Source organism: Macrotis lagotis, chromosome X (genome assembly GCF_037893015.1).
Source record: "Macrotis lagotis isolate mMagLag1 chromosome X, bilby.v1.9.chrom.fasta, whole genome shotgun sequence".
NCBI lineage: Eukaryota > Metazoa > Chordata > Mammalia > Peramelemorphia > Peramelidae > Macrotis > Macrotis lagotis.
The window spans coordinates 235,114,177-235,141,418 of NC_133666.1; the positions used below are offsets into that span (position 1 = coordinate 235,114,177).

At 33.4% G+C, this 27,242-nt stretch overlaps 1 protein-coding gene across 1 annotated transcript in view; it reads left to right on the forward strand.

Moving 5' to 3' along the window:
- The window catches only part of EDIL3 (EGF like repeats and discoidin domains 3), a 629,614-nt gene that overhangs the window by 460,866 nt on the left and 141,506 nt on the right, over positions 1–27,242 (forward strand). Inside the window, exons 7-9 of the mRNA XM_074207740.1 lie at positions 7,394–7,549; positions 15,537–15,681; positions 20,280–20,464. Coding sequence (XP_074063841.1) covers positions 7,394–7,549; positions 15,537–15,681; positions 20,280–20,464 — 486 coding nt within the window. The remainder of the gene's footprint in view (positions 1–7,393; positions 7,550–15,536; positions 15,682–20,279; positions 20,465–27,242) is intronic.

Genomic DNA, 27,242 nt, shown 5'->3' on the forward strand with positions numbered 1-27,242 from the left:
TGATTCACATCTGGTCACTGTAGCCAAATGGCTCTGGAGGAGAAAATGAGGCTGGTGACTTAGCATAGCATCCCCTCACTCAAATTCAATATGTGCTTGTCATGACATCACTTCCCTGGTATCATGGTGCTCTTTGAGAATGAAGGGGAAACATAATCATCAGATTCATTAATTTCCACTTGTCCAGTTTTAATTTTGTGTTAAGGTTTTTGTGTTTTCTTTTCTACTTTTCTACTCAATTCTCCTTGAAAATGACTTGTTTTTTTTTTCCATTTAACCAATTTTACCTTTAAATATATTATTTTCTCCCATCAATTTTTGTGTTTTTGTCTAGTTTTTTTATTATAATTCTCCTTCATAACTCTCATTTCCCTTCTCAACTTTTTTTCTTCTATCTGGTCTTTAAAATTTATTTGAGCTCTTCTGAAAGGAGTTTCTGAATTTGAGAACAATTCATAATCCTCTTCAAGGCTTCATATGTCAGCACTTTGTCATTGCTTTCCTCTTCTGAGATGGTGCTTTGATCTTCCCTGATATTATAGTAGCTTTCTACTGGTAGTGCTCCTTTTGCTTTTTGCTCATTTTTGAAAGTTGAACTCTCTTCTTAGGGGCTTCAGTACGAATTTTCTTTTATGCTGAGGTCTATCCATTGCACTACTTAGATGCCCTATGAATGCTTTTGTCTTAGTTTCTCACAACTGGATCAACCCTATTCAGATTCCTTACACATTTCTCTCTCCACATACTCGATGGTCTAGCACACTTAATATATGCTTATGAATTGATTGATTTGCATGCCTGAAATTTGTAACATTGGTTGTACTATGCTAAGAATAGTGTACCACATAAAACTTGTTATATAAATGTCTGTCCTTTTCTTTTCCTCTGTGTTATTCTTTGTAATCTAGTAATCACTTTCCGATGATCATCTTTAGTTTATTTAGATATTTTTGATCATGTAAACCCTTCCACTGGCTTTAATCTAAATGACTAAATGTTGTCTATATGACAATACAATTGGAATATATAAGTAAAAACCTGAAATCTGTACATATCTGTAATTCTGCCTAACATTTAAATAGTGTGTCATAATTACATTTCTCTTAAAACTTACTCTCTGAATCACTTACTAGGTAGAGTTAAAATGGTGAAGAGAAACTAGGAAGAACCAGGACCTTTTCCAATTTCCCTCTAAAACAACTTTCAATAAAGTTTCTAAATAGACCCTAAAACAACAGAACCCTCCAAAAGATAGAATGAAGCTCAAGATTTCCTAGAGGGACTTCAGGAAATGTCTGCCTCATATGGGTGAAAGAAGAATGCAGCCCAGCATAGGTAGGGACCAGATTCTAGAGAATCTTAGCAACAGCACAGTTCAGTAACCAAAGAAACTGGGTACAGATTCAGTAGGTCAATGGAGAGAGAGAGAGACTCAGCACAGAAGGCATTCCCCGAAAGGTGGGATAGGGTTGTGTTGCTCTAACTCAGGGAGGAAGCCACTAGCACCTGAAGCCTCACTGTGAAAAGTCAGAGAGTATAGATGTTAGAGAGAGGAAGGTTTAGGGCAGAGCCTTGGAGGATATGATTTTAGTGAATATAATACAGACAGTGTTAACGGGGAGAACAATGAACAAAGAGTCTTTAGATAGGAAGGATTAGAACCATGAGTATCAGAGCAGAGATTGTGCAGGTGGAGGTGGATTTTGAGTAATTGCTAAGGGATGGCAATAATGGGATAGCTAACTGGAGGCATTAGCTATAAAATAACTGTTTACATTCATTAACATCATTTAGAAATGATTTTTTAAGAATGTATTCCTTAATCATCATCATAATTCTGCAAGGTAGGGCAGACAAATATGAATATCCCCATTATGTAGATGAGTAATCAAAGAAGTCAATTGGTGTGTGTAGGTCACACAGCTAATTCCTGGGACTGGTGACTATGGCATCAGTCCTCTTGTATCTGATTCAGAGCTATTTCCAATACTCTATATTGTCTTTTTACCTTTAAGTTCTTTTGAGACAATGATTTATTTGAATTCTTAAAAAATATACCATTCTTGAAGTCTCTGCCAAGCTCATAAAAAATCAAAGAACAGGATGATAATTGATTTTTCTCTTAGTTATTTAAAATGGACTTATTTTATATGAATGTTAAAAGGTTAGCTTATGAATATTGAAAATACTTTGAAAATTTTTGAAGCTAAGCATAATTTAATAAATTGTATCTAGTAATAAAATATTTTAGAACAATTTCTTTTATTCCTTCATTAAGCAAACATTTATTGAGTACTTACAACAATTATATTTTGGGGCAACTTTTCCTCTGTCATCTTGGGGTGTTTCTGTTCCTTATGTGAATTAGTTGCACATTTAATCATTCAAGAGGCAGCATAATAGCAGTGGAAAATCACTGGAAATAAAGTAACTTGTTACAAATTTTTACTGTTATCACTTATATACTGCATGACCTTGAATAAGCCCTTCTATAACTTCTCTGGGTCTATCTTTCTGCCTTTATTTTCTGATAACATTTCATTTGTGTAAAATATTTTCTATTTTATATAAATAAATATTGTATAAATAAAATATTGTATAAATAAATTTTTTATAAATAAATTTGACCTGATGTGATTCATAGAGAAAGGAGAATAGATGATTCTAGTTTCCTCCCTCCATCCTTCTCCAAGGCAAACTTTAATGCCTTCCAGAGAAAGCAACAAACAGTTGGGACCAGAAACTTAACAACATTCTTCAAAGAATGGGGATACTAGAAATATATCTATCTGCTTCCTTAAACATTGTTAGTCTAGGGTACATAATTTTTAGGTTTCAGCTTCATTCCTGTTTGTTATCCCTTAAGGAGGCTGATAAAACTCAAGTTATCTATCCAAGACCTGACTACCTTTCCTTCAAAGTCCAGTTCAAAGTCCATTTTCCAAGCCAAAGAAATCAGGAAAAAGTATAAATTCTTTTATTAGAGGAAAAATAGTTGAAACAAGATTTCATCTCATTCCATGAATTTCCCCAGTTTCTAGTATAGCGAGTTGTTGATAGGGAGATTATCAAAGTGCTAGCTGCTTTTCATATGTGCTTCTTCCCCGAGTCTTTCTTTCCCTTCAGTGACCTGATTAGAACACGGACCCCTATGTCTCTACTCTTAATATTGCTAGTCAAGAAGATCAGAATTATTTTTCCCAAGTTCTCTCAAATTTCCCCCCCTAGGAGTGTAACCACATAGTAATCAGTCATCACCAATGAGAAGAATCTAGACAAATGGTCTTTGAAATGTGGGCTTCATTCAAGAATATTGCGATCAAGGTTGGACCACTTCACTAGAAGTATATATTCTCTGTGTGTCTACATTAGACTACTCTTTTTTTTAGATTTTTTCAAGGCAATGGGGTTAAGTGACTTGCCCAAGGTCACACAGCTAGGTAATTATTAAGTGTCTGAGGCTGGATTTGAACTCAGGTACTCCTGACTCCAAGGCCAGTACTCTATCCACTACGCCACCTAGCCACCCCATACAATTCTTAATAATATCAAAATAACATCAGTCTTGAATTTCAAATTGTAACATTCAAGGAATGCTCAACACTTTATATTGCACCTCAAAGTGCAATAATCCACTTATACATACAATTCATATATAGCTTGGAAAATTGAAAATTCATGTCCCATAAATGTTATCCATAAAAATCTTTGGGGAAAAAAAACATTCAGTGAAGAGGACAATGGAAATTTTAATTCTTCTTAATATACAAATTGCTAACACCAAATAGTTAGGGAGATTGCTATGTAACCTATCAAACTGATCTAGCTTAGCCTGGACCCAGGGATAGGAGGGAGTAGTATCCAGTCCATTGTGGAGAGTTACAAATAGAAGATTCACCAAGACATTGAACATTTACAAGACCAACCACCAGCTGGATGACTGTACCTAGTATCAGTTCATTTGTTCTGGAGCACATTAGGACAGATAGGGAGACTTAAGACATGTCTATATCATATTCTGTGACAGCAGGGGTGAGAATTAGAGAAGTAGAAAGAAGAGAGAAGACAACCTACTTGGGAGAGAGTAGCCCATGTATTTCAGCAAAGATCGGAATCCAGATGAAAGCAGGAATTGCTGTGAATGCTGTGCCATCAGCACTAACATTCCCTTCAGGGCTGATGGCAAAACTGACTCACAGTCCACTCAGGTGATGCCAGTTATGACCACACGACTTCAGCATAAACTGAGGCTACATGACCTTCATGACTAAAACACCATTGCACCTTTTTTTCTGTGCCATAAGCTATAAAAGTGAAGATCACAGTTGAGGAAGGAGACTTTTTAGGGACTCTTGACAGGGCTGTGTGAAGCAACCAGGTGATGAGGCTTAGGACAGGGACAACTAGTAAAATACTAGAGGGTGAGTAGGCATGAACTCAGGAGATTTGCCCTTCTTTTCTCATCTATAAAATGAAGGGGATGTTTTAGATAACCTCTATTCTATCAACTTAGATTTTGGAGAAAGAAAACACTAAAGACTTTGGATGATAATAAATCTGAGTCACAGTAAAAAAAGCTACATTTTTTACAGTATTTTTGCTACCTTTCCTTTTTCTCTCTTTGGACTTTCTCTGTCAAACATAAGTAATAGTGTCCAGATGATACACTGTATAGCACTGGGTCTAGAATAGGAAGACCTGAATTCAAACCTGTCCTCAGATACCTACTAGTTATGTGATCCTGGGTAGGTCACTTAGTTTTGCCTCAGTTAACTCAACTGTAAAATGAGAGCAATAATAGCATTTATCTTGCAGGGTCCTTGTGGGAAACCATTGAGATAATATTTGCAAACAGTTCTTAATAAAGTTCCTGGTACATGATAGAAACTGTATACGTGCTTATTTTCTTTCTGATATATAACAGGTGCTTTCTAAATTCTTGCTCCTAGTAGTCTTTTCCCCTCAATATGTTCTTAAATTCTTTTTTTTTTGACTACAACTACTGCAAAGTATACCACTCGAACAGCCCTAAATATAAATAGGCAGCATCCTGAAACTCTAAGGAAACTACCAGCACTCAGATTGTCCCAGGCAGGTCCAAACATCCTCTGCAAGGTTCCAGCTATATTCCCTTCCTCCATGTTGCACTATGATTCATTATCCTTATTCAACTGATACCATCATTGTTTCTTTTGTGAAAATGATGAAGGGTTGAGAAAAATAAAGAGTTCTTCATCTTCCTATTGTTTTTGCATGACTTGTTTGTATAAAAGATGTGTTATATGATGACTCCTTATTGTGATGAGGAGATTTTTAGGAATTGGTTGGCCTTTAGGAACCAAAGTGAGTAACCTTTATTTGATTAATGGCTAAAAAAATATGGTATGTGAATGGAATGATATATTGCTGTCCCATAGTAGGGGACAACTATTAAGGATTATATTAATGTAAATGATTATACTAACATATAATGTATAAATCGTAATGATTGTATTAATGTAAAGGGTTACATCTTTGAGAAGTTTCAGAATTCTCTGCCTTGACAAATCATGGCTAGAGAAAAAAATGATAATGAAGCATGTCTCTTAGCACAGAACTAATGTATTACAGGTATGGAATGAGACATATTTTCAGATATAGACATCTTGTTGATGCATTTTATTGAGTAAACTTATTATTACAAGGGAGAGGTTCTGTTTGGGGAAAGAAGTAAGGTAGTGGATAAAGGTTGGAAAAAGGAAAGAAAATCAATGAAAGATTTAAAAATATATAGACAAAAATTTCAGCAGATATAATCAAAGAAATTTTCTTAATACTTTGTTATATTGAATATACATTTTTAATAAGCCAATTGTATAAAGCACAAGTCCACTTCTTTACATAAAATCCTCTACTTAAATCTTTTTCTAAATTTTGAAATGCTTGTGCTTTTTTCATTTGATTCATGATTCATAGTTTTCATGTGATTAGCAAATTTGGCATTTTTCCTGGATTCATAAGTTTGCAAGTTTTTTAAGGAAAAAAAAGAAATGCAAGGTTCTGAGGACATAAACATTTCAGAAAATGTAAAAAGATGTCTAAAGGAAATTGGTCTAGGTTTAAATTGTGGGCCTGTGAGTTTTGGGGCTTTGCATCTGATTTCTAACTAAATTTACTGATGGCACAAAAATGGAAAAGACACAAAATGAAATACAGGAAAGAGAAGAAGCTATATACTCAGTTTCCAAAAATTGGCTTCAACTTGGGGAAGTAGAAAATTTGAGCAGAAAATTGTTCCTGTGAAAAGAAATCAAGGATTCTGATTCTAATGTATCACAGGCTTGATGATATGAATCATCAGTGTAACATAAACAACAAAAATGCTAGTCTGATCTCAGTTCTGCATCGATTGATGGGAGCATTTCCTGCTTTTCCTCTTTGCAAATGTTCTCTCTCTCACTTCTTAAATGACCATATATTATGCATATCTGTCTTAATATTGCATACTGTTCACAGGTATATGACATGCTTCTTAAGGGAATGAATTACTGAGTATGTGCTATGTGTTTACTAAGTGGCAAAAAAAATAATTGTAATAGTTTGCAGAAAAAGGGAAGTTACTAGTTTCACTGTCCTACTTGGTCCACAACTAGAATTCTATGGTCAGTTCCTATATTGTAGAAGCATTTTTGAGACATTGAAAGATATCCAATTGTGGATGAAGAAGATGGTATAGGGACCAAAAATCATGTCAGATAAGAATCATTTGGAGGAACTGAATATATTTAACTTAGAAAATTTAGCTTTTAGCTAATGTATTTAGGGTTAGGGTTTCCAAAAATGTTCAGATTTAATAACATTTGAAATATCATTTATAGACTTGTTCTATTTGTCCCAGGTGGTAAGAACTAGTACCAGAAGGTAGGCATACTACATTTTCATATGAAGAACAATCTTAAAAATTAAAGTAGTCCAAAATTGAAATGAACTGTGTATGTTAAGGATTTTCCTTTGAATAGAAGTCAAATATTCATTTCATTAAGCTGTTATAAATAGACCTCACAGGGAAAGTTTGGATAATGTCTGAGGTCTAGTTCAGTTCTTAGTGGTTCCCTGTTTCCTTGATAGATAGATGTACCACACTTATCATGGAGAAATTTTATTATAATACATTTTCATTTCTACTTATTCACAGCAAGGTATTAAACAAATTGTGAAGTCTTTATCTTGTCTTAGCAATGATTCGAAATAATACATTGCCTTTCCATAATGCTTTAAACTTTTCATAATTTCATATCATAAATTTGTTAATAGATAAAAATTGCTTTGTTTTCATAAAAATCAAAATGAAATATTTGCAACTGAGAAATTAAATGATAGTTAAACAATCAATAATGATATATTGTCACTTCAGATAAATTTGCAAAGGAAGATGAGAGTCACTGGAGTTATCACTCAAGGAGCTAAAAGGATTGGAAGCCCAGAATACATAAAATCCTATAAAATTGCATATAGTAATGATGGAAAGACTTGGGCAATGTATAAAGTAAAAGGAACTAATGAAGACATGGTAAGACTGATTTAAGGTTATTTTATTTACATGTTATCAATTGACAAATGAATTTATATGTCTTCAAAAGAAGTTTTAATGTATTGAAATTCAATAAGGTACCTTTTTTCTCTAACAATAAGTAATACATTTGTACTTGGTTTCATGTATGCTTCCTTATAGCTTAATTGAGAGATCCATAAATACTTTTTCCCAAGGTTACCATAATCATGTTTATTATACTTAACCAATTTTCCTTTTAATCACCTTATCAGTAATTCTGCATTCATTTTTCAATTTAGCTTTATTTTATTAGCAGAATTAATTTTAGCCTCTAAAGTAACATAACATATTTAAAAAATTAATTTTTCAGTGACCATTGATAGTAAATAAAGATTTAATGTTTTAAACTCATAGATTAAGAATGTGAGGTGAAAATGCTTTTTAATGAACAATGGAATCAAATATAAACTTTTCAAAAACAAAGATTTGGGGGTGAAAAATTTCTATTAAGTTCCCTACTATTATGTAAGGGAGATGTCCCTGGGTTCCCAAAGAAGTTTTTACAGACTAATCTAAACTCAAACTGGTACTTCAAGATGGAAGTATTTTAGTCATAAACTTAATGACTGTTTCTGTTATCCTGGGACTAGACTAAAAATTATAAGAAGGATTATAACCAGGGATTTTATCTTTTGTGCAAGTAACCTATGAAGTGGACACAAATGTTTTTCCCTTAAGTGTAACCCTTTTTCCTGGGTTACCTGTATCATTGAAGAAGTGATAAAAAATGGAACAAGGGCTACTAAGAATTATTGTCTTCATTGTTATTGTCGTCATAATCTCATTATTAGATTTTTAACAGTAGAGAAGAAGCAGCCCTTTCTCATATGCTAAGAAAAGGAGTAGACCTTTAATTCTACTCAACCATGTTGTGGTTCAGTCTTATTCATTCTGATTCCATAGCATGACAGGAACTATATTCCAGTATGTCTCAAAGTCTGTGCAAATTAATATTCATGGTTTTCATTACACTATCTATCCATCTCATTCTCTACTATCCCCTTCTCCTTTTGCCTTCAATCTTTCCCAACATCAGAGTCTTTTTCAATGAGTCCTATCTTGTCAAGGTATAGTCAACAATATTTGTTTTATTGCCTGCATTTGACCTTCCAGGAAATAGTCTGAATTATTTTCATTAAGTTTTGCCTAATGTGATTTTCTTGTAGTTCAAAGGACTCTCAGAAGTCTCCTTTAACACCATATCTTGAAAACATTGATTCTGTGGCATTTAGCTTTCCTTATGGTTCAAATCTATCAATCATATGTTGCTACTGGGAAAAAACTATATCTTTGACCATAGAGACCTGACACATTTTGGGGATGATAATACTAACCCCCTCATTTTTATTAGAGGAGCTTTAATTTTGATTTTTAATGTACTTCAGCATCTGCTTCGATACATTAAAAATCACAATTATGACAGATGAAATCTTTTCCTTAAATTGAGCTTAAGTTGTGGAATCACAGAATTTCAAAACTAGAAGAGAACTTCTCTCTTCTACTTCAACACCCTCATTAAGGACAATGCATTTGGGTCAATGCAGTTGGGGTTTTTTGGGGGTGGGGGAGTTGGAAGTACTTCATTTAGAACCAGAGAACCTTTGGTAAAATCTTGGTTCAGTTACTTCCTAATAGATGTATGATTTTGGGCAATGTTCTTAGCAACTCTTGGCAATGTGCTTAGCCACTCTGAGCCTTGTTTTCCAGCTATCAAGTGGGAATAATGACATTTGTACTATTTCCATCTCATTGGGTCAAATAAAATAATATGTGTAAAGCACATTTTAAGTTATAAATTTCAATATAAACATGAATTATAATCAATCTTTTCCTGATGAAAATATTAAAAGATGTTAAAGGACTAAAGTAGAATCATCCAGTTAACTATTGACAAAGACAATGGAAGCCTGAGGTCTTGAGAATCAAGTTTTAGAACAATTACATATATTTGATACTGTTAATAAATGATCTTTGTAACCAATTTATTAACACACAGGAAAAAGCTAACAATAATCATGCAAAATAAATGAAAAAAAATTTATGAATGTTCAGCTAATGGAAGAATAACTCACATAATCTTAAGATATTATTAAGTTAACTGTCAAAATTCTTCTTTTTTGCCAAAAATCCCCAAGAAACATAATTTCATGGAATATTTGTTCATCTTGATTTCAGTACTGATGTAAAACACAAGTGCATAGATTATAATGAAGTTAACTCCAGATTTTACAATAACATTATAAAAGATGAGGAAATAGAGAAAACCTCTGAAAACTGATAAAATTCAGTAAATCAAATGAACTTATACATTGATACTTGGCAATTTCAACGTAAAAGTAAATATGAGAGACTCGAAAAAGCACTTTGGAAAATATGACTATGAATCATGAAGTGAAAGAGGTTAAAAACCTGGTAGATTATCCAGAATCCTCAATATAGAAATCACTAAAGATTTTCTTCAGGAAGAGATTCATTGCTTTTATAGAAATTAGAATAAATATCCCAAAGTAGAATAGCCTCATTTTTAAATACAGAAATAGAAAGTATATACTTACATGGCAATGATTTCAAAGCTCTTTGAAATTTTATTCTTTCTCATCTATAGTTAGCTAAACATGTCTTTGAATACATTACCTCAGTAATATTTTTTTTTGGAGACAATTGGGGTTAAGTGACTTGTCCAGGGTCATACAAGCTAAATTTGAATTCAGTCCTCCTGACTCTGTGTCAGTGATCTATCCACTATACCACTTAGCTGCCCATCTCAATAACAGCTTTAGCAAATGAGAAAGATAAGAAAGAGATGGGAAATGTATCAAAAGCCTCCAGTGTTCTTGTAGTACATTGTTTTCTTTGACAAGAATGGAATAATTACATTGAATTCTATTGAATAAATTCTCAGTACACTAAATAAGGAGTTGTCATTGATACTTATGCACAAAATTGGGACCAACAATTGCCTAAGCAAATAAATATAAAAGAAACCCATGCTGGAACAAGGGTTGATACAATTTAAAAGGCACTCAACCATCAGTGGTTAAAAATGTCACAGAAAGTTAATGATTAAAAGAGACGAGACACATATTTGGGAAGATATAAACATCCACAGGTTTAACTTCCTCTTAAAAATCTCTATTAATCTTTAAATTCTACAGCAGAATTTTAGTAATTTGAGGGGATAAAAAGAGAAGAGTCACATTTTTACATATGATTTTCTACAGAAGACTGCATATATTGATCCCTAAGTCTAAAATTCATATTATGGGAACTTTTAATGTTTATTCACTTCATGTGGTTCATTCCCTCTAAATTCAAAACTTGAAACTTTTAAAGTCACCATAGGTTTAGCTATTTAGTTGCTAACAGGTTCTGGAGAAGAATAATATTGATGCTATAAAACCAAAAGTAGTAGTATAGTCACGGGGGAAAAAAGTATCATACACATTCCCAAGCAAGTATAATCCCATCATTTTGAATAATTTTTTTTTTAAAAAAGAGACCTTCCAAACTCCAAAAGTGAAAGCAAAAATAAGAAAACAATGTGGTACTGGAAACTTTAGTTTTTATACTTCAGTTAAGATTATCAGTGAATTCCTTCAGTTCTTCCATAACTCATGTGTCTTCTCTTTTTGCCTCATGAGACATTAAGTTACACTTGGGGTGTTCTAGTTTCCTGAACACTGTAATCATCATCTCAGGCAGTTTTTAGGTTTCTATTTTGGTGACTAATCACAAATAAACCTTTCCTCTTTCCTAGCCCCAAAGTCTAGTTGTCCCAGTGGCACCCACTGGCACCCAGTCTCAGGGATAACAGAACTTTGGAAACTTCTCTGAGTGATTACTCTATGAGCCTAGTCAGTCTGTGATATACAACCCTACTCAGAAATGCCGGTACACATGCATTTTGGACAAGCACTATAGATTGATGATCTGATCCTGGAATTTAATAGGAGACAACTGATGATGCATTGCATTGAAGAAATCACAGTGCTTTCAATAATTCTGAACCACCCTCTGTCACAGAAGCCCAATTCTTACTTAAATTTGCTCTGTGATTATGTATGACTCTCAATAATGGAATGTCATAATTTTAGAGCACTCTTCCTAGTTCTCAAAAGTAAGCTTCCATCTGACCTCTGGTATACTTTGGCAGCTAATGGTAATTCTGCTCATCTATGTCACTTAAATATAGGGAATCTGCTTCTAGCTGGACTTTGTTCCCAGCTCATCTTTGACTTGGAGGGAGGACTTTGACTTGTAAATCATCTGCTCTCCCTCAAAGGACCTAATAAGCTGATTAGATTCATAGCTAACATGTACCTAAGTTTTTACACTGTCCCAATCTCAGTGATACTGAACCCATGACTATCAGTGGGTAGATCCCATCCCCAAGTCCATATCTTCATCTATTTCAAAGTACTTTTCTCCCTAATTTCCTAACTCAGATCTGCCTGACTCTTCCACTGTGTCCTCTCAAATAACTGCTTCATAATGAACAAACCCTTTTCAATCTAACCCTCTTCTAACTTCTCCCAACTTCTGCATTCACTGAGCATTTGCCAGCTCCTGAAAATTCATTCCCTAGCTATTCTTTCTATAATATGCTTAAACAGTTCACGTCCAACTTCTCCATCATTACAGAAGCAATATTTTCTTCTCCAAATGTCATGCTATCCAGACTTCTCCAAGTTTCTGAAAGTCATCTAAATCTAAATAGTGCTTAGCACCATCCTTTCCCCTTCTACACCCCCTTCCTCTTCTTCTAACCAATATCTTTTTCTTTTTACCTCTCTTCTATCCCCCTTCCCCTCTCCTTATTTCTCTCTCTCTCTCTCTCTCTCTCTCTCTCTCTCTCTCTCTCTCTCTCTCTCTCTCTCTCTCTCTCTCCTTCTCTCTCTCTCTCTCTCTCATTCCCTCCATTCCTGCCCTCCTACTAGGGAACTTCAATATACATGTTTACATTTTCTCAAATACCTTTACTTTCAGTTCCTCAATATATGAAGTTCCCATGACCTCCTTCATTCCTTGTCACATACAGTGATCCTAAACTTGATTTTGACAATGCATTTAATTTTCATGCTGATGAACTCTGAATTTCTTTTTTTTCTGATCATAATCTAATTGTTCTGTGTTCTTCTGTAACTCCAAGTTCCTCCAACCTTCAAGTGTCACCACTTCTTATTTTTGTAAACTCTCTTCCCCCTCCCAATCTTGATCCTTTGGTGAAATTACTGAACTGATTTCACTTTTGCACTTTTGAGTCCCCTGCTCCCCTGTTCTAGCACTGATGACATACTGAAATATGCCTATTTTGATTGATTCTTATCCTTAGCTCTTGAAGAGGACCAAAATGACATCAGCAAAATGCACCATGTTTGACTATGATGCATTACACATTTCTTTTCAGCTTCTACAATCTGCTTTGCTCATGGAGCAGAACACTATTTTTGACGTGGACATGCCATATTGGTTGGTCCTGTGCCATTGTCTCCCATGTCTTACAATTGATTCCAAAGTTATTTAGAGAGATCTTAAGAATGTCCTTTTTATCATTTCACCTGGCCTCTCTTTCAATATTTGCCTTGTGTGAGGTTTGTATAAAATAGACTAGGCAAATATATATCTGGTAGTCATACAATAAGACCAGACCATTGGAGTTGAGCTCTCCACAGAAGAGTTTGAATGCTTAACAGTGTAGCTTAAAGAAAGGATTACAGTACCTTCTCTTGTCAGGTGATTTTCAGAAGTTTCCTAAGATGATTCAAATGGAATAAATTCAGTTTCCTTGCTTGGAGCTGGTATACTGTCTAGATTTCACAGACATACAACAATGAGATCAGAACAACAGTTCTGTAGATCTTTAGTTTGGTAGGCAACCTAATATCTCTTCTCTTTCACATTTCCTTTGGAGTCTGAACACTAAGCATAGCTCTGAATGTGTGCTTCAACTACATCGATGTGCACATACTTGGAAAGTATATATTGCCAAGGTTAGTGAATTTATCCACAGCATTCAAAAACTCCTATTCTAGATTATTTCTAATTACTGCTCTTTCACTTCTATTCATATTCTCCTGAATGGAACTGGAGGAAGTAAAAAATCATGATGATTAAGTCCACCACAAATTGATTTTATATTATGTCAATTGGACCATTCCTGTAGCAAAATAGTCCTTCTACTTCTGCCAAATTGATCTCTGTCCTATTCACTAAAGAAGTTATTCCAAAGTAACAGAAACCTCCATTTCTTACTCTTTTAGGTGTGGAATACATTTCATAATTTAAGAAAAAAAATTGTGGTTATTCACCAAGAGCTCCTGTTTCTTACCTCCTCATCTCACAAATAACTCTGACATCTCCTTCAATCTAGCCTTTGATAATGAAGTAGCTCTTCTTTTTTTGTTAAATCCAGCCACTCTACAAGTATCTTTGATGTTATCTCTTCCTATACTCTTCAACAAATGAACTGTAATATCATTACCACTGTTTAGATAATTTTCAGTATCTCCTTTTCTTCCTGAGTAAACAGTATTGACCATGTCTACCCAATCCCTTAGGGGAAAAAAAAGGATGAAAAAAACTATAAATAATTGGTTCTTCCACATTTCTATACTCTTTCTCTGACAAACTCTATGCAATCTGAATTCCAACTTCCTATTTCAACTGAAACTATTCTTTCCAAAGTTATAAATGACCTCTCAAATACCAAATCTAATAGACTTTCAAAAAATCTTTATTCTTCATGTCCTCTTCATAGCATTTGATATTTTTGATAAACTTATCCTATTAAATGTGTACCTCTTTCCTCTTTGGATTTTAATGACACTTCTCATTCTTGATTTTCATCCTTTTATTCCTTTCTAATTGCTTCTTCTTTGATGTATCTTTATCCCATGTTACATGACTAACTTGGGAGAAATCCAATGTTGTATACTGGGCATTTTCTATTTCCTTTTAATGCTATCTCACTCAGTGATCTCATCATCTCCCATGGATTCAAATATCATCCCTATGCAAATGACTTTCACACACACACACACACACACACACACACACACACACACACACACATATATATATATATATCAATGACTTTCTTTTTTATGATGGGAAAAGTGGTATGCCAATAATGAAAGAGAAAATGATGGATAGGATTTAGGGAAAAAAAGAGTTCTGATTACTGCTGCTAGCTACTGTTCTATGTATGTTCTCACATAACAGTCTCATTATTTAAAAATTAGACATCAGGGAGGTCAAGAGAAGAATAATTCTAAATTAAGACTCATGAAACTGCTTAAATTTCCATATTTCAAAGCTCTATGGTTTTTTAAAAGTACTCAGTCCACGTGGAGTCCCTGTTCAGACTTAACTCAGAATATTCCTACATTCTCACCTAGTCCACTATCAAATCCAAACATAGACTTTTCTACTTAGCAGCATCTACCAAAATTCACATTCTGTTCACATAACCTTTATGATCCCTCCTCAGTACTGTGAGGCATTGGAGCAATGTTTCAGGATAATTGTAAGCCTATCACAAAGTACCATGCACAAACTGGTTCCAATGTATTGACACAATATATGAATCTATGTTGCAATGTGGAGAAAAGTAAGAAAGAACTGAAGGCTTGGCCTCACAGAGAAATTAGACTAAGTTTACATTAGAAGGTTCTTATGAGAATTTAGATTATTCCCAAGAGAAAAAAATATATATTCCTTTAATTAAGATTAGATCCATGCATTTGTGATTCACTGCTGATAGTTTGGGGACTGAGGGACACTTGAAGACCCATAATCCCTAAATGATCCAAACCCCAAAATAAATTATCCAGTTATATAGAGGAGCTATCTAAGCATTTAGCACAGATCATGAGGTCCCACTATAAATCCAAAAGAGAAAGATGTGTAATACGTCATTCTGATCTTGGTGGTTTATCTCCCACAGGTATTCCGTGGAAATGTGGATAACAATACACCCTATGCCAACTCTTTTACTCCTCCAATTAAATCTCAATATGTTCGGCTATATCCCCAAGTCTGTCGGAGACACTGTACTTTAAGGATGGAGCTCCTTGGTTGTGAACTTTCTGGTGAGTTTCTCATTAACTATTGTTATTTTAAAGAAAAAAACTTATAAAAATTGTGATGTTAGTCTAAAAACATAATAATTCAGTATGTATAGGGATGCATTTTGGTATAAAATTTCAAGTGTATAATTTAAGAATATGCCACAGTTATAAAACTGTGTGTTTGTATGCCAGAAACTAGAATGATACTGGAAAACAGAATTATCATAGGATTGAATTGATGACTGCTTAAAGTAAATGAAGTAAATTCTCACTGTTTATCTTGAAAAAGTTTTGTACTTATTTTCATCATTTTTTTTGCTTGTACCAGAGATTGATGATTTGTGACAAAGGCAAAGTAACTACTAAAATCTACTTCTCAAGGTCAAGTACGGTTTTGTATATATAGCAGGAAATTTTAGGTTTCAACTCTGTATTCACTACAAGAAATCACTTCTTTAGATTTTGTGCAACATGTAAATCCATCAAACCTCCCAGGGAGGCCATTCCTCAATACTAGGATTGCTACCATAAATTCATTTTGAGATCTTTCTTGGCTAGTTTCCTGCTTGGTGTAAAAGCAGTGGTTATCAAATTCAAGAAAGATCCATCAAAGGACTCCAAGTTAAGTAATTCTTGTCCCCCCAGGGGCATCAAAACTAGATTTAGACATGAAAAGTTAATGCATTAATCTCACTGTATTCTCTTCTCAATACAGCACTAGATTGGAAAACAAATAGGAAATTCTGTCAAGGCATTTTAGTGTGTGGGAATTTGGAGTGGTTCATGGACTTCTTGGACTAAAAACTTCTCTGCCTGAATAAATGGGAATTGTTTTGTTCAAGAAATGAGATAGTTAGGGGTAGCTAGTTGGTGTAGTGGATAAAACACCGGCCCTGGAGTCAGGAGTACCTGAGTTCAAATCTGGTCTCAGACACTTAATAATTACCTAGCTGTGTGGCCTTGGGCAAGCCGCTTAACCCCGTTTGCCTTGCAAAAACCTAAAAAAAAATGAGATATTAACTGAAGCCACCAAGTAAATTGACACTTGTGGCTTCAGTGCTAGGTCAGGGTCACCTTAAAAAAATTTAATTATATCTTGAAATATGAGAAAAAAATGTCCATTTTTTTTTCTAAAGAGAAATAGCCTTGGACATCAAAAACTCTTACTTCTGATCTTAGTATTTTTTAAATGGCCTCTGAGTTTAGAATGCCACCTTAACATTCCATCTTTCCTTTCTTGCATGTACTCTTGAAATAAAACATACCTTTTCTGATTGGAAAAAAAATGCATTGAAAATCCTTCATTTTCTTTTATTTTTAAAATGAAAATATTTCTATAAAAGTAAATCATGTAATTGAGCCAGATGAATACAACTTAAAATAACATTGTTTTCATAATGAGTTTTTTCCAAAACAACTAGCAAAATATTTCGGCTTTCAGTAATATTTCTCCTCATCTTTTTTCAAATCACCTCATTGAATCTTATGAGGCACAGTGTAGGATTGAGGAAGTAACTTGATAAAATACAAAGATTATTAGCTCTGAAATTACAAGAGCTGTGTTCAAATCCTACCTCTCCTCAATACTTATCTGTATAAGCTTACTTAAGTAATTTATCTCTTTGAGACTCAGTTTTCTCATCTCTGAAATGAGGGATTTGGATTAAATAGCTTTTGAAACTCTTTCTAGCTCTTGATATAGAATTGTATAGGTTTGTAGAATTATCATTCTGTGCATTACTTAAGAAGATGTCACTGATATGCCTAAAGCATCAATAAGCCATTCATTTATCCTAAGGCAATCAAGGGAAAGCCATAGTCCTGTGAAAATTTTCATACAAGCTTATTCTTTGACTATGCTTCTAGTTTTCATTTTCTTATTTATTGAGTTTTGCAATATATAAATTCATGAGAGCCAGGCCCTCAAATAATGTACAGTCATACTCTGAATATATAAATATATTTTATTTTTGAATTTGACAATAAATCACAGACACCTTAAGAATTATTTACATTAAGGAAGAACCTAGGCCACATCCCCCAAAACACACAAATTAAATTTGAACTTGTAATTATGGAGCAAAATTCAACACAAACATTTAAAAAGCTTCACAATTCCTCTTTATAGAAATATTTGGGGGGGGGGTAAACATGAATTTATTCAGATTCTATCTGCAAGAGTAAATGATAAAGTTTCCCAAATGAAATAATTGAACTGATATGGCAAATTAGTAGGAGAGTAACACTGACAAATTGAGGAAGCTCTTTGAACTCAGTTAATAGATGAGACAACTAAATGGTCCATGGATAGGGGGATGTGCCTAGTGTTAGGAAAATCTGAGTTTAAACCTGGCCTCTGCAATTTGCTAGTTGTATTAACCTGGGTAAGTAATTTAATATCTGCTTTTTTCATTTTCCTCAACTGTAAAATGAGAGTGACAGCACAAACCTTGGAAGACTGTTATAAAGATCAAATGAGTTAATATTTGTAAAGCACTTAACATAATCCCATCACTTCTTAGGTAGAAAGAGTAGCTTAAGATTTAGTAGTTGATTAGAATAGTAGTGCCAATTTTAAAGAGGAAAGCAATACATAAAACTGAATTACATAACTATGTTGAAACAAAAAAGGAAAATCCCTTCAAAATACAATATTTTCATTTTCTGAAAACATGGAAATTTATATTTAATTAAGTGGAAGAAAAAGTAGCTCAACTTTTCTGTTTATCTCAATTCTCTTGTCCCTTATCTTCTTTCACATCCTTTGAACAACTGCAACTATAATTGTTTTTAGTGTCTGAGGACCTGTCCATATGCTTTCTCAGCCTGCATGGAATCACTCTACTCCAATTTTCTTACATTCCACTGCCAAGGTGATCTTCCTAAAGCATAGATCTGACCATATCAACCCTTTCTTCAAAAAATTGCAGTGTCTCCCAGTTATCTCTGGGATTCAATATAAAATCCTCAGATTAGAATTTCAATTCCTCTTACACTTTCCTGCCACCCAACACATTCTATGATCTAGCTCCACTTGCCTATTTGCTGTTCTTTTTCATCATAATGCCATGAATTTTTACTGGCTGTCCTCCATGCCTGTGATGAATTGCTGCCTCATCTCTCCTCCTAGCTACCCTGGCTTCCTTCAAGTCTGCTTAAATCTCATCTGACCAGCCTTCTCTGATGCTAGTTTGTTCCCTCTGAAATCACATCCTGTTTACACTACACATATTTTTATATGTATAAAGTTATATGCATTTTGGCTCTTTGAGAGAAGGACTATGCTGTTGGGTTTTTTAAATTATCCTCTGTACTTGGCATCATATCTAGCACATAATAAATCCTTGTTGTATTGACAGTTTTCAAAAGTTACTGCCATAAATTTACTAAATATTACCAAATCATATTGTTAACTTGACAAAAAATTAAGATGTGTGTTTGAATGTCAGGAAAGATCTCCTATTTAATTTGGTTTTATTTACTGAAATGTGAAAGTCCACTCTCCCCACCTGTACCTTGTTATTTGATACCTGCTTGGATTATTCCTAGCTAAAGGGAAACCACTTTAATATAGGAAAAAACAATCACTGAGAAAATTATATGCTTTTTAGGAAACAACCTTTATTCATGGCAATATGTTATTAGAATGATTTAATATGTTTAGCATATAATTTAAGACATATTCATTATTAGATTATAATAAATTTGCCAAAATAGATTCCTTTCCTAGTTGCACTTAATTTGATAATGAGCTAGTGACTTATATTTCCTCCACTAAATCCTTAGGAATTTAAAGGTAAATTCATCATTTTTTTTCCTACCTTCCAATTTCCAAAATATATTTTGGGCTCTTAAGAAGCAATATAAAACAACCTGAAAGAAAAATAAGCATGAGAATGTCAGAAAAGAGATCAGATATTGCCTGTCTCTTAACAGTTTTAATTAAAAATTATTTTTGTATCCATTTTACTCTGCTTTTTATCGTATCTCTTCCATTTAAATCCAATTTTTCCAGGATGAGTTCTATAAGTAGCCATTTGAGCTTATGTGAAACTAAAAGGTAAAGAGAAATCATCAGAAGTATAATGGAGTATATTCATTGAGTAGAAATGTATCTCACTACTAATTACTATGGCAGTTTTAATGCAAGTGTAGAAATTGTAGCAAAATAACTTTGTACTGTAGACACAGTAGTAATAATTTGGCATATGTAAATGAAAAATAATTATTTTCTAATAAAATACCTTATTGTTAAGGAAATGATGGGTGATACTGAAAGCCCCACAGTCATGAGGCTAAGACTAATGAAAACAGAAAGAGAATTTCAACTTTGTATCATTTTACCAAAAAAACTGTCACAGTAAAATACTTTGAATTGTCTATCTTGCTGTCATTTTCTGAAAATGTTAGAATAAAATAGCTTCAATTGGCTATCTTGTTTTTCAATTTTACCCCAGATACTCTCTTGATTAAAGGTTGTTCTTTAAGAATATTGATATTCCTCATTTTCAAAATGAGTGTCATTATGCTTGGTCTTTTCTTCTCTATTCAAAAGTAACATGCAAAACTTCTAGAGCTATAAACGATTTCCCTCATGGAGACTTCTCATTTTTATTCAGGTTGTTCTGAACCTCTGGGAATGAAATCAGGGCATATACAAGACTATCAGATTACTGCTTCCAGCATCTTCAGGACTCTTAACATGGATATGTTCACTTGGGAACCCAGGAAAGCCCGGCTAGATAAACAAGGAAAAGTTAATGCTTGGACCTCAGGCCACAATGACCAGTCCCAATGGCTGCAGGTAATGTTTTCAAGAGGTTTCTTGACATCTATTCACCCTCTTTCCATATTGGTTTCCATATTTCCATTTATTGGTTCATAATTATAGTCATTAAATTAATTGATGATATGTAATTTGCTAAAATTGATTTGAAGCATAGTTTAAGTTGTTTTCACTGATGCTTGTAGTGCCTTACTATTGAAATGTAGATAGGCACTATGCATAAATCCATCTGACCAATTCATGTGAATTTTTGAAAACATATATTATGTCATGAGTTCTGTCATCTTTTAATTATGTATGAGATTCCTAGAATGAATTTAAATAGTGTGTGACTGGGTGACTGGGTGACTAGGGAGAGATACCAAGCTTAAAATCAGGAAGACTTATCTTCTGGTCTGGTCTCAGATACTTGCTGTGTGACCCTGGGCAAGTCATCTCCCCTGTTTACCTTAGTTTCCTTAGCTGTAAAACGATCTGGAGAAGGAAATGGAAAACCATTCCAGTATCCTTGCCATGAAAATTCCAAATAGGACACAGAGAATTAGACACTAAATAGCAGACATACTACTAATCCTGCTTTACACACACACACACACACACACACACACACACACACACACACACACACACAAATAGTTGAAGCATAGTTCTGTGGTGATATGATTGCTTTCCCATCTCTGAGCTTGTGTATTAGTCACTACTGAGTTGTCTATCATTTGAAAAATTGGCAATGCATGCATATAATGAAGTTTTTAAAAGAAAACTGCAGTTCATCTAATTAGAGAAACTTTTTGAAATATAAATAAGTTTAGATCAAGCACAGTAAGGAAGAATTATGCCACATCCTTGAGTATAGTCACTGTACTTGGAGAATAGCACTTCAATTTTTATTGTTTATTGATCTTTATTCCATATTCATGAGATTGTAGTCATCCAAGACATTTCTGTGTTATTAATAATTAAAAACAAGTAAAACAAATGATTCTCATAACTCAATATTAGTATGGTAACATTCACATGAGGGATTCATTGCTGTTCAAAAACAATTTAAGATATTGATTGAAGCCTTTTGTTGGAGGATCTAGACCTGTGATTTCATTAATATAGGGAAATCTTGGTGAGGAAAATCCTGGAGATTCTCAACTGTTATGACTTAGAGGCTTTCATAATTGCCTCAGGCTCCAACAGCACAGGCAACTTTCCCAGGGTTACATGGTCAGTATTGCCTGTGTGAAAAGTAAGATTTAAGCTTGTATTTTATAGAGTACAAGGCAATGTTTTCAATCTAATATACTATGTTCTTCTTATGTTTTGTTCTAAGACTCTTATTTACTATCTCCTAATGAAAATGAGAATCCCTCTCTATACACTATCTGCAGGCAAGCTGAAAACAATTCTAAATTTCTAATTTCAAAGACTAGGCCTTTCAAAAGAGAAATCAAATTTGAGGGAGATACTTTCTATATAAGACTTCCAATTATGTGTATTGTAAATTTCTCTGAAAGTTCCCCTTTTTTCTCTCTAAATTGCTAGGTAGATAGGTATCTAAGTGTTTGAAATTCATACATATATTTAAGTTTTCAAATATTATATCATTTTTCTCAGAAAAAATTGTTCATTGGAATATTTTTAAATTATATGAATATTTGGGATAAAAGCCAATTCTTCCACAAGAACTGTGGAAGTCACAAATCCCAAAAATAAGTAAGAAAGTTCAATGACTTGGAGACATTTTTAACTGCTTTCACTTCAAGAAGGCACCTTAGAAGAGCATTGCCCTCAATAATCCATTCAAGCTATGCAATAGCTAAAATTTTCATCTTCAGCACAAAATTACAGACATCATTTTGATAAAAATGATTTTAATCCACCTTCATATAATCACTTCCATGCATATGTTGCTCCATTCTGTTTCTTAAATTAATGAATTAATGAATTTATTTAATTTAATTAATGAAATTATAAACATGTTGTTTGTCATGCATTTTGCTAAGCTTTGAGAAAACAATTAGAAAAATCAAAACAGTCTTTCTTTCAAGGATAACTTGCACAGATGCAAGTTAACTTGATGTCCTAGACCTTTAGATTACTTTAATTAGTAAGAAGACATTTATAGGTACCCAGAAGGCATCAAGATAGGAAAGAGAAGAAGAACCTTGAAGATTTGAGAAGTCAATAGAAGAGATAACATAAGAATAAATGGTCCTCATTCTTCCAAGAAGAAAGGAATGGAGTTGGTGACTTTCATTTTAGGCAAACTATGCTAGTAATCAAAGAATCTGGATGAGTTCTACATGGCCGGGTAAGACAAAGCATATGAGAATGATTCTTATTACCTTCCAGAGTTCTGGGATGGATTCTGGGTAATCAGAAATTAGGAAGAGGAATGAAAGTCAATTTTCTCTCAGTGCAAGGATAGCGTTTCCCCAAGAGTGGGTCTATCTTTTCTTGCCGGCAATCAAAGCACAGAAGGAATCATTAAGGCAGGACAAATTGACAATTTTCCCCTTAGTGTTCTGAATATGTTAAAATACTTTTCTCTAAAAATAATTTGCTCAATAACACAAAGCTGCAAAATTTTTATCTTCATATTTTGTTTTGAGAATTTGATTACTATACTCTTAGATAATACTATGATAATGTACTTTGAGAATTATTGTGACAGAGGTCAATTTAGACCCTGAGTTTGTTCTTCTGAAGTTATAAGTTTATTTTTTTATTTTGAATTAAATGCCTCAATCCCTAGATGCAGTTGTTGTCCTTCAGAGGTAAAGGCATGCCCATCACTTAAGTGTCTAGACTCATTATCAGTCTGTTTGAAGTTGAACCTTTTAAGAAATTTCCTTTATAATTTTGAGATGACCTTCTAACATGGATGAATGACAGTTGATTTCTTTCTGATTTAAGTATCTTTTTTAAGGATCTAGTCAGAAAAAGCTTAAAAAACCACTAAAATTCTAAAACATGAAAGGACAACATTGTATGTGTGTGATATAGAACAAGAATTACTTTCCTAATTTACATGCACAATGACAATTACAACATTTTTCTCTTCTCATATAGAATATGTTTTTGTTTTCCCATGATTCACTGTCTCTCGTGCAGGCACAAAGCATTGTGATTTTCTTACAAAGAGAATTCCATACAAAGGATTTTGGGACCAGAACTGCACTGTTATTACTGGAGCTCTAAGCTGATCCCTTTCTGCAAACAGTTTTTTTTTCACTTTTTCCCTTTTTTTTAACCAATTTGGGGAGCTCATTTAACATGAGCTCTGAATAAGCAATTTAATCTACCTACATATTCAATAAACACACAAATACACACATAGGGATGAAAGCCATATTCAAATTTAAGAGATGTTTCTTATTGTATATAAATTATTCTATTATTGATTTTCATTTTAGCAAAAAGGAAAGAGATCATAGTGTAGGGTGTTATGGCCTAAAGACTAGCTAATACTGGGACAGAAACCTCTCTTGACAAGTGTCGCCAGAATACCCCATCTGTGGATATATAACATTTTATCTGCTTTGTATGTTTATAGTTTATATCTGTCTGTGTCCATGCTGCCTATCCTATTAGAATGTAAGCTCCATCAGATCAGCAACTGTAATTATTGTCTCTGAAACCTATTTCAATACATGGCACAATATTTGATTGAATGATCTTTTGATTATATTGTAACTTTATATATATATATATATATATATATATATCCATAATTCCGTGTCCTAAGGAAAGGATATATATATATATATATATGTGTGTGTGTGTGTGTGTGTGTGTGTATATATATATATATATATATATATATATATATATATATATGCTATACAGTTTATCCTTCCTAAATCTGAGACTTAGAGATATTATAGATTCTTCAGAAGGATACCAGAATTTAAATCTTAAGTCTAATGAAAGGAAGAAAAATTGTATTGTTACCTGGAGAATGACCTCTGGTCCTTTCCAAATACCATTCCCTAAGTAAGGAAATCTACATAATATTTCAGGCAAAATATATTAGTGATATTAATAGTGTTGTTAAACTGCATGTTGCAGAACTGACCTTTACAAAATTATATTTGACTCTGCAAACTTCATTTCAATATTCATTTTATGGAAATGTTTATGGTGGCAGTTGAATTTGTCTTCAATTTTAAATAAGGCAGTAGAAAAATAGGCTTCTTTTTGATTTTTATATATCGTTTCAGCTATAAAATTCATAGCAGCTTTACAAGCATTGCTTTCTCTTAGGCTGTTCTTCTATTCAACCTTTATGCAAGGCATTGGAGAAAAGTGTTTCAAGAAATGAATGTTTCAAGAAGCATTAACAAACATTTGGATTCCTGCTTCAAGTTCCAATATTTTAAATGCAGAATAGATTATTCCTAAATAAAATTCTGATCTGTGGGTGAGCTATGCAAAGAATAAGGTTTGATTGTAACATGTTGAATTTGTTTTATTTTTGTTTGGCTTGTGAAATCAATATTAATCTCAGTTGACATGGATATCAGTAAATGAAACAAATTTTTTTTTCTGAACTGACAAGGATTAAAGGTAAAATTAGAAAGGTTTGTAACCTTTCTTATGAGTGGTATGAGGCATTTTTGGATTATAAATACGGAACTAGCTTCAGAGTTAGAAAAACTAGACATGCTGACTGTGACACTAGGTAAAATTCTTAACCTTTCAATGTTTTAGTTCATTCTCTAAAATTGGAAGTGGCAGAGAAAGTACAAATCTATATTTATAAAAAGTTTCTACAACCAACTTTTCCTATGCCAATTAAATAATAAGTCCAGTCCGTACCCCTTTAACTCTATGACTTAAGAGATTGGGGATAAAATTCAGGTATTCTCTACCACACAAATGGTCCTTGATAACCAAAAAAAAAAAAAAAAAAAGGAACTGAGTAGTGGTTTTGAAGAAAAAGCAGTCCATAAGTATGTAAGAAGGAAAATGATTAAGGCTAAATACATCAGAAAAGACAATAGGAGTGAAAAGGGATCACAAGCTGAGTTTTTCATAAATTTTAGTATTTACTAAAATCTAAATATGACATGTGGCTGTGGAAGTTTTTTGTTGTTGTTTATTGGTTTGTTTTTTACAGTTGGGGAAACTAAAGAAGGAGAAGTTGAGTGATTTGTCTTAGGGCACACAGCTACTTAATAATAAAAACCTAATATCTAAGCTCAGAGATTTCTGGAATTGTTTATTCTATTGGATTGAATTTCTAGACAATTTAGAAAAGGAAGGAATGATATTCTCCTTTTAGAACTTTGTATCTAAAATAGTGATATCCCTTGCAAACAAGATGTAGCAGGGCCTTAGAAAGATCTTTTAAAATGCTTTGATTTTCTAATAATGAAGATAAATGTTTTTCATATTCATATTACGAATTATGCATATGCCACATTTCTCTCATGAAAAATGCCAGATAGTTCATGTTTTTATTGTGAAATGTAAGGACACCAACAAATGGAAATATTTGGTACTTTGAATAAAGCAAATCCTTCATTCCTATTTTTTCATTATAAAATTGGAATTGTATTCCCATGGGCAAAGTTCTCTAGTCAACTGAGTGGAACAACATAATGTGAAAGGGGTTTTGATGACTGCTGTTCTCCTCATGGCATGTCAAGTAGTTCAATCAAATATTGTTCCTTTTGAAAATTACAAGCTCTATTTAATAGTTCACTTTTTTTGTATTGTAATTTTTGGGTCCAGTATTGCAAAGGACCATGCAAAAAGATAACTAGCTGTCTGATAGCTTACATCTAAGATTAAATGACAGAATTTCATCACACAAGTTATTCTTGATTTTGTAGTTATTCTCCTATTGTCCATATTTTCTGACTGAATTTCTGAGTCTCAGGTGCCCAGATTGCTTGCTATAATGCACCACCCCTTGCCTTGCCTTTGACTTATCACTTTAATGTCTTCTCCATTAGTGCCCACTATTTCTCATTTCACATTTTAATTATATGCTTTCTGTTGAACTCTAAACCCTGTGTGCCCCTACTTTAGAACTGCATACCTATTTGGTATCAATCTATTTTTTTATTCTACTTTCTAATGTTTGTTGTTATTCATTTGTTTTCTGTCTCATTCAATTCTTTTTGACTTCAGGGTTTTCATCATGGCGAAGAAACTGGAAGTGGTTTGCCATTTCCTTCTCCATCTCATTTTACAGATGAGGAAATTGAGGCAAACAGCATTAAATGAATTGTCCAGGGTCAAATATTTACTAAGTTCCTGGGACTAATTTGAACTCAGGAAAATGACAATTCCTGACTCAAGGTTCAGCACTCTATCCACTGCACAAATTACCTACCCTAGTCTAATATTCACATATCTCCTAAATTCCTGAACTGACTTCACCTTTATCATGAGATTTAGAATCATTTCAAAGCCTAGACTATTGCTATACTTATTTCTTATCTGACCATATCAGCTTCACTTTATTTTACCTGATTTCAACTCCTTCTCCTATATCCTCAACCTCTCATTTATTATTCAATTGATGATGATGAGAATTTTCTTTATTCCCAAAATATCTCTTAAACATCAGAACGTAGGAACATCTCCTAAAGTGCCACATGCACAATCAATTTCTTTATATTAATCATATTCTAGAATTTTATTCTCATAAAGAATTCCAGCTATTCTATGTCCTCTGCTTGCCTTCTCCAATACCCTAACCAACTTTGAACATCAGGAAAAAACATTGAGTTGATTTTTATTTTAGTCATGTATTGTTTAATTTACATAGTCTATCTGGAGATGACTTCTT